Below are 13291 nucleotides of genomic sequence, written 5' to 3'. Positions count from 1 at the left end.
TTTACTTTGACTGTATTATACCCTTTTTTATATTACTAAATATTTATAATAAATTAATGTGTTTGTAGGCTGACTGATAAATATAATGTGCAGGATATTCTCTCATATGGGAATTTTTGATAGAGTCAATACCTTACTCTTCACACTTGGCTTATATATAATGATATTTCTGATTTTTATACTGAATAGGAAAGGTCAGTTCTAAAAAGACATCCCTTGGTTGGATGAAAGGTTTATTGTCTTCTAAATTACAGTATCACAGATGTCATCCTTCTGGAGGGGAAGTTTTTCCCTGTGTGCATTTGCAGCCTTAAACTCCTGTGTGATTTATGAACTCCTGTGAAACAGGAGGTGTTTACTGTTGATGTGGAAATGCATAGAGGCTAATGTACTGAAACAAGCATTGTTACACTGTGTCTCTAGGGGGAATAGAAAAATCGTAGCCAGGTGGGTTGTTTTTAGTGGAGAATGGAAAAAGATAGGACAAGGTCAACCAGACTTCAGTCGGGTATACATATAAAACTAGTGATTTCCCCGTCTCAGGGGTGCCCCCCCACCTGCTACCTTTGATTTACAGATGTCTGTTGTGTTTTGGGTTTTTTTGTGTGTAGATCAATGGCATTGCACTAGATAATAAGTCGCTTACTGAATGTGAAGCTTTGCTACGGAACTGTAGGGATTCCCTTACCCTATCACTGATGAAGGTGAGTAGGAGAAGCTAAATTTTCAGAATTTTCTTGAGCTTACACAAAACTGTTTTAGTTCTTCAGGGAAGAGTATATGAAAAAATAATTATGTATCATGATGGGAAAGTCTCTGCTAACAATAAGACCATCTGGATGCATGGTACATTCACTCAACAGTTATTTCTAAAGTAAAGCTATTGTGGCATCTGATAGGAAATTTAACTTATTTATTGCTCTTCTTTCCCATTTTATTGCTGGCTACATGAAATGACTCCTAGCACAATTGCTTCTTTCTTAGTTTCTGCTTCACAGCTGCAGCAGTTTTGTACATGAAAGATGCCTTCAGAGCACAGAAAGGTTTGCTTTTAGTCAGGAGGGAGTTGTGCAGAAAACTGAAGTCTGGCTATCATGAGGATTTAATACGAGGATTTCTTTTTCAGGATTATTGAGTTTAGAATCCCATTATGCTGGGCCTGTCACATGGGCCTTGTGGGTGATAATTCCAGTTCTAGAGAGCTTGAGATTTTAAGAAAGTAAAAAAAGGAAGTGTTTGAGAGGAAATGGGCAATGAAGGATGACCTATTAGCATCACTTAACAGGGAAAAGTAGAATGCAGGCCCCTTTACTGTCAGTTCAGTACTTCTGCCACATGGAGTTGCCCTTTTGGAATTGTTCTAAAAACGTTTCAAAAAATTTCTAGCTTCATTTTATCTCATGTTCTGGGTTTTGATTATGTAAGATTTTATTAACCTTTCCTTAATGTATTTATACATATCGTGGTGTATATTCAGGCATAGGTAAATCAAGAAGGCTAGAATACGCCTCGTACCAAAGAGAAATCAGCTGTAACAATTAGGTGATCACATGTTTTTTGTTTTAGGTTTTTCCTCAAAGTTCATCTTGGAACGGTCAAAATATATTTGAAAATCTAAAGGATTCAGAAAAAATATCAAACGGTAGGGTTCACACATCAGACATACAAGCCCAAAATAAAAGAAATCTGAAACTCAACAGCTCAACCCAGACTGACATTTTCAATCCAGACATCATGGATGGCAAGAAGGACCAGAGTGATCAGGGCAGCAGTTCCTTTTGCGATCTCAAACCTTTCCCTAGTAACACATTGCGAATAGACTCTCACGGGAACACAGTGCACAGTTGCCACAGTAATTCAGAACACAGTCTCAGCTCCTTCAGCCCAGAGACGTATGGGGACCGAGGCTATGGAGATGTTGACTTGGACAACAGGAGGCTGCCTTATGAACCTACAGGAGCTGACTGTATGATGGTAGAGACAGCATTTGACAAAGGACATGGAACTAAGCATAGTGGTGGTACCTGGCCAAAAGTCATGGTTAATATCTCAGCAACAGAAACCGAAAAGTTCTCTGTGTACAGAAAGCCAAAACAAAGGAAATCTATCTTTGACCCTGATACTTTCAAAAGACCACCAACTCCTCCTAAACTGGAGTACCTTTCCCCTAATCAAGTGACAGGCCATTCACCTCAGCCATCAAAAGCTGAAATGGCTTCGACTCCTCCAACTCCTCCTAAGAGGAGTGACTCTATCAAATTTAAACATAAACAGCAGGCCAGCTCTGCATCAGAGTCAACGGTAACAACTGGATCACCACCCACAAGCCCAGCCACTGCCCAAGCTCCGGTTTCCTTGGCACTTAAACAGGACTCTGCTACTCTCAAGGGGCGTGGCAGGAACACTGGGCATTATTATCGGGAGGAGGGAATTGACTGCACTCATCTCTCTTCAAGGAAATCCTGTGAAGATGACATTGGCTTTCAAAGAGTTGAAGAGCCAGAGATTAAAAGACCAAGGCCAAAATCAGCTCCTGCTCTGAGGCATAAAATGACCCCTATGGCCATTCCTAATCCTGCACTTCAGGTAGAAGCTTGGTATATTGAAGCACAAAACTATAAACCTTCAAGTGTATTTTCATTGTGGTTTTGGGTGCCCAGTTACATTCCATAAGAGGAGAAGCATGGCCCATTCTCAAAATCCAGATCCCCTGAGCAGCTAGCCCAGACTATAATTCACACTTTGCAATATCACAAAATACAGAACCAATTCACAGGGTTTCAGTATTTAACAGGAAGTGGTAGCCACCAAACAGAATGATAAAGTTCTGCTTAGCAGCCACATCTTGGATTTTGAAGCTGCTTGTTGGAAGATCTGGGCTTGCTCTTGTATGTTTCTGACAACCTGAAAAAAATTAAATAAAAATTCAGAGAGGCAGCTTTAGAAAAAATGAAAATAGGGCTTCCTACGTTTTACAAAAGTCGTGTTGGTGCTCAGCTCACTGTACAAAGTAATAGGAAAAGGTATATACCATTCATGGTGTTGTTTTTTGTAAACTTCTATGTGTCTAAATAATCTTGTAAATATAATCTGAAATTCATAGGATGTTACTGTAAAGATGGGAAGTTTTTGATAATATGCTTTAGTGATACACTTCAAAATGAGAATATAATTTATTAGAGTAAAAACCTTGCTGGGGAGATTGTGGGTCCTCTCTTACCGAGTGGGTGGAAGAAAGATTTTATGCGATCTAGGAAGAAGCAGCTGTTTAGATGACTATGTTATATAAAGTAGCATAATCAGTAATTATTAAGTGGCATAATCAGTAATGTAGTTTTAGGTCTACTGCCTCAGATCTGCCCAGGTGGCAGATAGAGACTTTTCTCCTCCCCCCCCTAAAAGTGTTATTTTTGCTTGTATATAATGACATCATAATGACTTAATATATCATATTCTTTACCTGTATATGTTTATACCTGGATAATCCTACCATCCTCAGGGAGTTTTAGAAGCCATACAGACAGCAGAGCTAAATTGGAAGTAGTACAAGGTTTGGAGCCTTAATTCTGCACAAATACTGGTATAAGAGAACAACCGTCAACTTTGTCTTTTTTTTGTCTGCTTTCATTGTATTTCTTCCATGTTCCCTTACATTTTTTTAAAGAATAGTTATGGAGAGCTTTAAGCCTTTTTTTTATAGAAGTGTCCAGCAAATTCTGCATTATTGTTGTGGTTTAACTCCAGCTGGCAACTAAACACCACACAGCTGCTTCCTCACACCATTCGTGCAATTCAGAAAGAGAAACAGAAAGGTAAAAGTGAGAAAATTCATGGATTGAGTAAAAAACAGTTCAATGGAAATAATAATGATGATAATTGAAATAGTATTGATAAATGAAATAATAATAGTGAAAATAATAATGAAAAGGAAAATAATAAAGAGAAATAAAATCCAAGAAAGACAAGTGACACAAATGAAAAGAATTGCTCACCATCAACTGACTGATGCCCAGCCAGTCCCTTAATGCAACCAAGGTGTTGGTTCAAGGTGAAGAAGAAAATCATATAATAGAATTATAAGATCATAATTTTTGGTTATGTATTAATTTGTATTTCTATGGTTAAATTAGGACTAGGTTCTGTGATTCTTTTTTCTTGGTCCCTTAATTTTTCCCCCTGTCCTTCCGGAAAATAGTCAGTTTATAACTCTAAAGTTGTTGACTGGAGAGCAGCAGCAATACTGTGCCTCAAAATGTGGACACCATTGAGTCTGAAGATTTCCCTCTGGTGGAATAATCTTTGTGCATTACACCTACATACGGTAACATTCAGTCTGCAATGTGTTTGTTCCTGAAGTAGTGTTTATAATATCAAAAATGTATAGAGAACATGCAGTGTAGTTGAATTTGTAGCTGTATTGGTGTTATGAATTTCCTTAGGTTTGTATATAAACAGTTAGCTTTTGTACTTTGATAAGTTGATCAATTTAAGAGAACTTTCATCCCTAAGTAGTAGGTGGTACAATTACTAATACACCTGTGGTAGTGATCAAGTACTGGTTCTGAGAAGGTACCTTTGCATTTTAATCTTTGTGCTCTCAGTAACTCTTCATTTAATTAAAACACTGCCATCATAAAAACTCTTAAGTACCTTTTCAGTAATTATTTTTCACTTATTATGTACTTCAGTCTCATGTTTTGTGTTGTGCATTTCAGATGTGTAAATTTTGCGTGATGAGCTCTCTAGCATCACTGTCAGTATCTGAGCTATTCTCATCTTTCTGTATCTTACCAGTGCCTACTCATTATGTACAAAAGTTGTGATGGTTCCAAAACCTGAATTGCTCTGTTAAAGGGAAGTTGCTCCACACATACCTGAAAATACAGGCTTAGAGGAAAACACTTTCTGGCTAGTTAGATAAGTCTTCTTTAAGAAACACTTGCAATAGTGGTTGAAGTAACAGATAAAATGTGCTGTGGAAGCAGTATTTTAAATAAGAAATGTAGCTAAGCACTGGATGTTTTATTGTGAAGGAAAGTATATCAGTTAGGTTCAAACATTGTCCTAAAAAGATTCCAAAATAATAAAAAGGTATAATGGAGCAGGATGGAAGAAGAAAGGGTAGAAGTCAATAGCCTCATTGAAAGACAAAGACGCACCAGACACTATGATGGTGAGCGCATTCTGGAACACATACTAGAAGGATTGAGGTAGCTTACTGCCTATGAAGTTTGGCCATTTTTGTTTTCCTGCTGCCTGCTGAATCGTCCTGTAACCCAATTTCTGTGTTTTTGTAGGTACAGAAGTATGCTCCAACTAGCGAGGAGCATCTGTCTCCAGAGCTCCAGGAATGGGCACCATATTCACCCAAACGATCTGCTAGGCACAGTGATGGCTTTGTGCCTGCTGCATTATATGCTGGCAGCATGTCAGCAGGTGAGTGATAGAAGTCATAGTTACTTTCTGGGAATGCCCCCAAGAATTTGTCCATCTTGGACAATATTGGGGATTAGTCATAAGTGCAGAACAAACATGACTCACAGAACTTAGTTCCATGGTCTGTTGTAAATCTGAACATGGTGAAACCTTTACAGTTTAAGAACCATTAAAGAAACTGAGCGATTCCCAGCTGAAGGATTTGTGTTTCCTCAGTTTCTGTGCAGAGGAGTTTTGAATACATAAGTGATGAACAAGGTGCAGCCTATCCATTAGGGAGACAAGTAAGATTTCCAGTGTTTTTGAAAGCAAACAGTAAATGGAGGCATACCAAACTTCAGCAGCTTGATTTCTTAATACTTAAAAGGACAATGATCTCATGTTCAGGAAGTGCAGCATACTAAGTTCTGCCTATTGGAAATCAAATACTTGGCATATCTCAAGTTGAGTGGCGAAACTGTTTATGATGTTAATCTAAACTATAGATTAAATGCCACAAGCATTTAATCTATAGTTAAATGGGGGACTCACAAGCAGCTCAAACAGAAATCAGTATTATCAGGTGGAACAGGAAACTGTGTTATCTCAATTGACCCAAATAGTTGTTAGTCTTGAAATTGGTTAGGTTTTAAATTGGCACTGACTAAATGAAGTGCTTCTAGTACCTATGGGGCCTACAAGAAATCCGGAAAGGGACTTTTTACAAGGGCATGTAGTGGTAGGATTGGGGTGAATGGTTTTAAACTGAAAAAGAGGCGATTTAGATTATATATTAGGAAGAAATTCTTTACTATGAGCGTGGCGAGGCACTGGAACACGTTGCCCAGAGAACCTGCAGCTGCCCCATCCCTGGCACTGTTCAAGGCCAGGTTGGACACGGGCTTGGAGCAACCTGGTCTAGTGGAAAGTGTCCCCGCCCATGCCAGGGGGTTTGGAACTAGATGATCTTTAAGGTTGCTTCCAATCCTAACCATTCTATGATTCTATTGTGCACTAGTTGTTTTGAACTAGTTGAGAAGCATTTAGTAAACTTATTGCCAGATGGATTGTCCAGTCTTTAGTGTAGCTACCTTCAGAAGTTGCATATGAAACTTGCTTTTTGAGAAAAATAATACTGATTTTTGAGTTTACCCTCAATTCTTTGGAAAGCCTTCAAGTCCTGCATATTCTAGAAATTATGGATACTTCTTACTGGAGACTGTGAAGGAGGTAATGACTTGTATCTGAAACAATGGACAGCTTCAAACTCTGTTGTCCCTACCAATTTTCAGAATGTAACGAGGTGCTCAAGAGTAGCTCAGATCAAAGAAGCTTTTGCTCTTCTTTGATTTCTTTTACTCTTTTCTCTCTTTCTCTTTTAATAATAGTAGAAAAAGTATTAAAAGGTAATATTGCTAACTAAAAGCTTTATCTTATGATACCTTTGCGTAGTAACCCAATCACGTCAAACCTGCATTAGAAAATATGACTGTATGTCTTGAAATGTGAAGAAGTTTTTGCTCTTGTATTCTATACTACTGACTCATTTAGGAGGAAAATGCTAAGCCAGACTTTGGTCAAATACTGAAGGATGAGTGTACTTAAAAGAACAGCTTCCATATTAAATTTCATAAATAAATATTGAAATACTATAAATTTGTAAGACACACTAGAAGTGGGAGTCTTTTGAGGCAACAGAAAAAGAATTATTTTAGCTGCAGTCAGTTCAACTACCAACTAAAAACTTGTATTCCTGTTAGATGGCTGTTCAGAGAGAAATGTAGAATTTCTGTTGCTGTATAAAAAAAGTTTGTTACTGGAAAACAGAGAAAATCTTTTACTTATCACTACATATTAAAATGATGTACTAAGAATGACTTAATTTTTGCTAATATAACCCACTTTTACTGCCTTATTAAAAATTATAAAGCAGATTTTAAATATGAATGTCCTACTTAAAAGGTGTCAAATGGTGCTTAATCTATTTGTCTCAATTTTTATTGTACATGCAAATGTTATCGTACATATTTATATTAATATTCAAATATATTCAAAATCTGTAGTTTATATTGTAATAATCTTGATAAGAATGTGTTTTTATCATCTTAAGCAGGTACAGTACCAAGAAGCATAGCACCGTGCCCTGCAGTAACTGCTGTCATGAGAAATCCAATTTATACTGCCTGGAGCCATAGAGTTCACACCAGCAATTGCCCGTCAGTCGCAAGCCAAATATGCCATCAGCATCTGCATCCCAGGTCTCTTGAAATTTATATCACCTTAAATTTTTGTTTTCATTAGGATGAAATTGCTTCTGGTAGTTATTTTATACAGTGCAGAGTGAAATACACTGTTGTGTCTTATTTTGACCCAGGGTTCTCAAAATCATTACTGAGTAGAAGTGATGTGCCGGTTGCTTTCATGTCATTCAGTAACTGATGGATTAGAATCCTTCTGCTCCAATGGCTGATACTAACAAAGAAATTTAACTAATTTCTAATGTTTCTTTTCCTCATCCTTGCCAAAGCAAATAAAGCCTTTCTCTTTTTCTTATAGCACTTCAGCCTGTTTCTCCTCTGACTTCTCTTCATTCATAAAATGATGGAAAAATTGGGAAGTGAGAAGGAGAGGCACATTAATTTTATTCATTAACTCTGGAATAACCAAAATTTTTTGTTGGCCAGTTTACAATTTGCTGAGGTGCTTTGCTGAGTTATAACTGTTGCCCTCTTCTTTTCTTTTTATGTAGTTCCCAGCATCAAGGTCGCCTGAGTTTGGACCTAAGTCATAAACATTCCAATGACTACTCTGAAAATTCACGTACAAGAGCATCTCATGGGTCAAATTCATTACCATCCAGTGCAAGACTTGGTAATTAGCTTTTCTAATTTATTTCCTGTGGGGCTCCTATACATTGCAGCAGTACAGTGTATACAAGGGCAATCATGAAAGCTTGTGCATAAATTCAGAGGCTATTTTAACACCCATTGAAGAAGTAGAATCTAAATGTACTTTTTTGTTCAATGTGGTTGCTTTTACTTTTGTCATTGTAATGTTTTCTTGTTGTAAAAATAGGTTCTTCAAGTAACTTGCAATACAGAACAGAACGAATTAAGATCCCTTTAACACCAAGATATCCAAGGTCCATGATGGGCTCTGACAGAGGTGAATAATTTCATAAGTAATTTTAGCAGTACTGTTTGCAGTATCACTAATCCAAAGCCTTTGCTGTTCTTAAATCAGGTTGTGCCAAATTCTAAATATGGCACTTTTATTAAGGTTACAGAATCTGTATTTCATCACAGAAAGATTAAAAAAAAGAAACTTTCTAATGAAAGTTGTTTTTTTCTGTTAGGTGACTCTGGGTCATGGCACACTAAAACACGCAGCAATGTTATGCTTGCAGTCTTGTACGCTTTTACTTAAAATTGTAGTTTTCTTCTACAGTGGTCTCTTAAAAGTTTTAACACTGAGATGTCTGGCATTATTTTTTTTTTTTATTCTTTAAGTATATTATTTTGTTATTTTTGTATTACTCATGGAAAATTATATTTTGAAATGCAGTGAAATTATTTCAGTATTTCACTCAAGATTGCTTGGTGGTGGAGGATATTTGAAGTCATGATACAAATACCAGTTGGGAGTGATGGATAGCTGTAGAATTTAGAGTTTGATGACAGTAAACAGCAACTTTTTGCTGCATCATTGCTCAGATGTTCTGTAGCCTTAATGGACTGCATGCTGTAGTTTTCCTATATGGACAAACACAGTTCTTACAATTGGCTTTCATTTGTTATTAGTAATTTGAGAATTATTTTTATAGCTTTTTTTCAGAGGAAGCAAACAATGTTTCTGTCAGGGCGCTTGCTCAGTAAATTACTCAGAGAGGATACAACCAGGGAAGAGGTGCAAACGAAGTCATGTCAAGCTTGTTTGAAGTTGCAGAGTTGTCCCGTTTCTGTGTACGATTCATTCTGCTGTTTTATTGGTGTTCTGAGGTGTTTCATAATGTATCTCCTACCTAAAGAAGAGGACTGTACATAAATATTTTATTGCAAAATAAACCTACGTATTAAATTCTTATTTTACTTCTCCTTTCATGGTTTTTCTTATTTTTCTTTAACTTTGCATTGTTAAGTGTTTTCAACCATGCTTATGGCTAAGCTGGTCTGTAACCTTTTCTCTTTGTTGAGAATGGCATTAGTTTTATGCACACTTACAGGGGACAGATTTGACATGTAGTCATTAAGGGACAGTAAGTTTTCAGTGCCTGATATTAGTTACCTGGTCTCCCTAAGCTTCTTGCATGGTTAATGGAGTGCTAGTGAACAGTTGGTCCTCTTCTTGTCTTAGATGCGTTTTATGTCTTTCACTATGTCTGTGTAGGTCTCCAGACTATGACAGATGCGGGATACTAAATCTCAGCTGTTGATTTTCCATAGGCTCCTTGTCACACTCTGAATGTAGCAGTCCCAGCTTGATAACTCCTCCACAGTCACCTCTGAATTTGGAAACATCTTCCTTCGCCAGCAGCCAATCTCAGAACTCCCTTTCTACATTACCTAGGATTTCCATTAGCCCAGTATCTATTGGAGAACGTAGAAAAGATAGGTAAGATTTCCACATTATTTGTTTTTAATACAAATGTATTTGAGGTAATTTTCTACCTTTTTTTATTGGGCTGAAGGAATGTGAACATTTAATTTAAATGACAAATATGTAGTCACGGAGGTGCATCTTGGGTCCAACGTTACTTGATGTTTTTATTTTCTTTAGAAAATATGTAAGAGATCTTTATGTGGATTTTTTTTCTTCAAAACTGAGGACTAGATTCTTGAGTTCAGAAAATTAAGGAATTTCATAAAGATTTTATTTTTTTCATATTAGATTAATGGCCACACCAAGTAAGGCTGGTCTAAATTGGAATACAGTCCTTCAGCTGAAGTACCTCAGATGCTTGTTTGTGATAGGCTTGTTCTCTGCTCTGGAAAGCTAATAAAATGAAGACCTAGTAACATTTGATACCTAAATATCAGGTGCCTTAGTGTTGTAGAATATGTGCTCTAACCACTGTGCCTTTATTCAATTTAGCCAGATAACATGGAAAATTGAGGGCATATCTGTGCAAGAATGTATTCATATGTACAGATGCAAATTTACTACTGTGACCAATCCCTTTGGCTGCACGTAGACCACTCTAGCAGTAGCATTACGGATATGTGTATCTGCTTGCAGAATTTGAACCTGGTATGATAGCTTTCTTAAAAACATGAGCTTTGTGTTTTAACAACTTTCTGTATCTCATAATGAATATTTTCAAGTTATGTTGCTTATGGTATGAGTTTTGGACATCTGATTTCATTTTATCCTGATCTGGCTAGACTGAATATATTAAAAAGTTTGAATGAATTCAAAGCATTGAACAGTAAGACAGAAATCTGAATCAGGCTTTTATTTACAGTAAGGCAGCTGAATGCCATTGTGGGAGTGTAAAGGAGCTATGATGTGTTGGAATAGATTGCATTTATGTGGATTTCAAGACATCTTTGTGTTGCTTGATTTATGTAAAAGGACTGATTATAAAAAATGTGGATGATAAAGTAATGAGGATATTCTGTATTCCAAGTTTTCTAGTAGTAATAAAAAGTTATTCATAAAATGTTATATGAAACTTGTCTCGTTTAAAGAATCCATAACTAAGTTATTGTAGTAACTCTAGAATGTATATTCTGTACAAAGGACAGTGTTACTTTGAAAGGGAATATAAAGAGGTTTTTGTGAATTTTCATTCTTTCTTACTTCAGTGTGACTTTTGTACTACATGTACTCAATTTGTGTTCTCGTATCAGTGTTCCTCTAATTGTCACTTGCAAATTCAAAGTCTGAATTTCTTTCCTCTTTCACATGACTAATGATGTGTAATGTTCAGCTGAAAAAGGTAGGGTTTTGACACCCCTATAACGTGGTATCTCTGAGCACAAAATATGTGTTCTGATCTCTGGGAAGTAACAGCTTCTTTTAATGTTGATCAGACAATGAAAGTACAGTCAGGTTCCACCCCCTTAACTCTTGCTGTGCATGTGTATAAAGTGTAGACTGGATTGATTTTCTCAAAAGAATATAATTCGAAGTTTTGTTCTCTTTGGCTTTTTAAAAAATAAAACAAAAAACGTGACAAGTACAAACAGTTCTTAATTTAGCAAAGTAACTAATTTAAGTCTATTCTAAGAAAATGGTTGAAGATACCTGGATAGCATTTTCAATGGTTGTTTAGTCTTACAATCCTTTCTGTTCCCCATAAAATACAAACAAATAATTTGCTTGGCTTTTCCCCAGATATTTTAATACAGATTAAAAAAAAAATAAAAAAAAAAATCAGTTTCTGTTTGTTCTGTTGATTTTAATTTAAATTAAAATCTAATCAGTTAAGACTTTTTTTTCTAATCGGTGGTTAGTGATTCTGGCAGGCAGTCTGAATATTACAGAAGAGTACACTTCACTTGATTTTAGTAATGCTGCTTATCAAGTAAGACACCTTTTACATGTTATCATTCTGTTCTACTTTATTATTGATTCTCTACTACATGCATTGCTAATTATCTTTCTTTTTGTATTTAGTAGAATTCTAAGATACGATCCCATGCAGTTTGTATGGGTTTAATTCTTTCTTATTCCAATCACAAACAAACCAACCAACCAAATTTAAAAATGCAAGTGGTAGATGGAAAAGCAGAAAGGTACAATAAATAAAGTTTGGAAAGAGGTAGTTTTAGTTCATAACTTGCAGTGTTCTGGGAGTTTAGTTACAACATACAACATACAAAAAAGACGGGCTTCACTTTGCTGGTAATAATCTTACCTTATTTTCATTACATTGACAGACAAGCTCTGAGGGCGTCATGCCTAACGGTGATGTCAATGTTGTAAGATTACTGAGTTCCAGAGTTACATTCATATCAGCAACCAGTCTTTATCTTTTATGCGTTTATAAGATGGCAAATTATCATGCTGCTGCTTCAGAAGGCTGCCAGATAGCTACCTCAAAAACCGTGGCAATAAGTATTTATGAATTTATAAAATCATGTCCTTTTCCCTCTGTCCCCAGCCTCAAATCCTGCTCTTTCAAAGAATACTTTTCCTCAGCCTAGCTTACTTTAGTAGCATTGAGTGAAGCCCAGTTAACTCATCTGGTCTCTGAACAGCACAATTAAATAGTTTAAACAGTTGGCACAATTTAGTGAATATCATATGGTATAATGAAGGGTTAGGAAAGAAAACATTCAAATTAGTGCATGTAAAATGTGGTATAATGTTATTAAAATAAAAACATACAGCACATCTGATACACAAGCTGTTTTGTTCAGAACAAGCTCAACTGTTAGTATCTGGTGATGACTTTTGCTACGTTGACGTTAAGTGCATAGTAATACGAACCAGCACTTTTTAGCAGGCTACTATTTGTTTATACACACCAGAGAGGCACCAGCCCTATTTGTACAGGTGGATACATCCTAACTATGGGGGGAGGAAAGGGGAATCTATCAGGGTTTTCTTTTCTATAAGCCGTTCTCTTGTTATACTTACTAGTGTCTTACTACTGTGCATCTTTTTCTAAGTGTTCTTCTCAAATCTTCTACATCTTTCAGATATCTGTTCCGTAATAGGTCTTTTCTGAGAATCCCTGTGGCTCCTAGGCCTAGGTTCTCATCACTAAGGAGTTTGAGGTTGGCCTGATCTAAGGTTGTCCTTCTCAAGCATTATTGCGCACTTTGTGCTATTTCACATGTTTCGATAATTGCCCTGAGGAGAATTTGCATGGTAATTGTAATGCTACCATGCAAACCGCTGTCGTAATGGCTTAAGTTTGCAACTGCTT

At 36.5% G+C, this 13291-nt stretch overlaps 1 protein-coding gene across 1 annotated transcript in view; it reads left to right on the top strand.

The window, feature by feature from the left end:
• Window positions 1-13291, top strand: part of DLG5 (discs, large homolog 5 (Drosophila)) — a gene marked incomplete at its 5' end in the record, with an annotated part of 55489 nt that overhangs the window by 27672 nt on the left and 14526 nt on the right. Inside the window, 7 exons of the mRNA XM_010021302.1 lie at window positions 612-704; window positions 1567-2586; window positions 5298-5436; window positions 7529-7673; window positions 8165-8286; window positions 8491-8580; window positions 9858-10026. Coding sequence (XP_010019604.1) covers window positions 612-704; window positions 1567-2586; window positions 5298-5436; window positions 7529-7673; window positions 8165-8286; window positions 8491-8580; window positions 9858-10026 — 1778 coding nt within the window. The remainder of the gene's footprint in view (window positions 1-611; window positions 705-1566; window positions 2587-5297; window positions 5437-7528; window positions 7674-8164; window positions 8287-8490; window positions 8581-9857; window positions 10027-13291) is intronic.

Source organism: Nestor notabilis, unplaced genomic scaffold (assembly GCF_000696875.1).
Source record: "Nestor notabilis isolate BGI_N333 unplaced genomic scaffold, ASM69687v1 scaffold2639, whole genome shotgun sequence".
Lineage (NCBI taxonomy): Eukaryota > Metazoa > Chordata > Aves > Psittaciformes > Psittacidae > Nestor > Nestor notabilis.
Note: the sequence above shows the minus strand (reverse complement) of the source record. Positions and strands in the feature narration are given on the sequence as shown.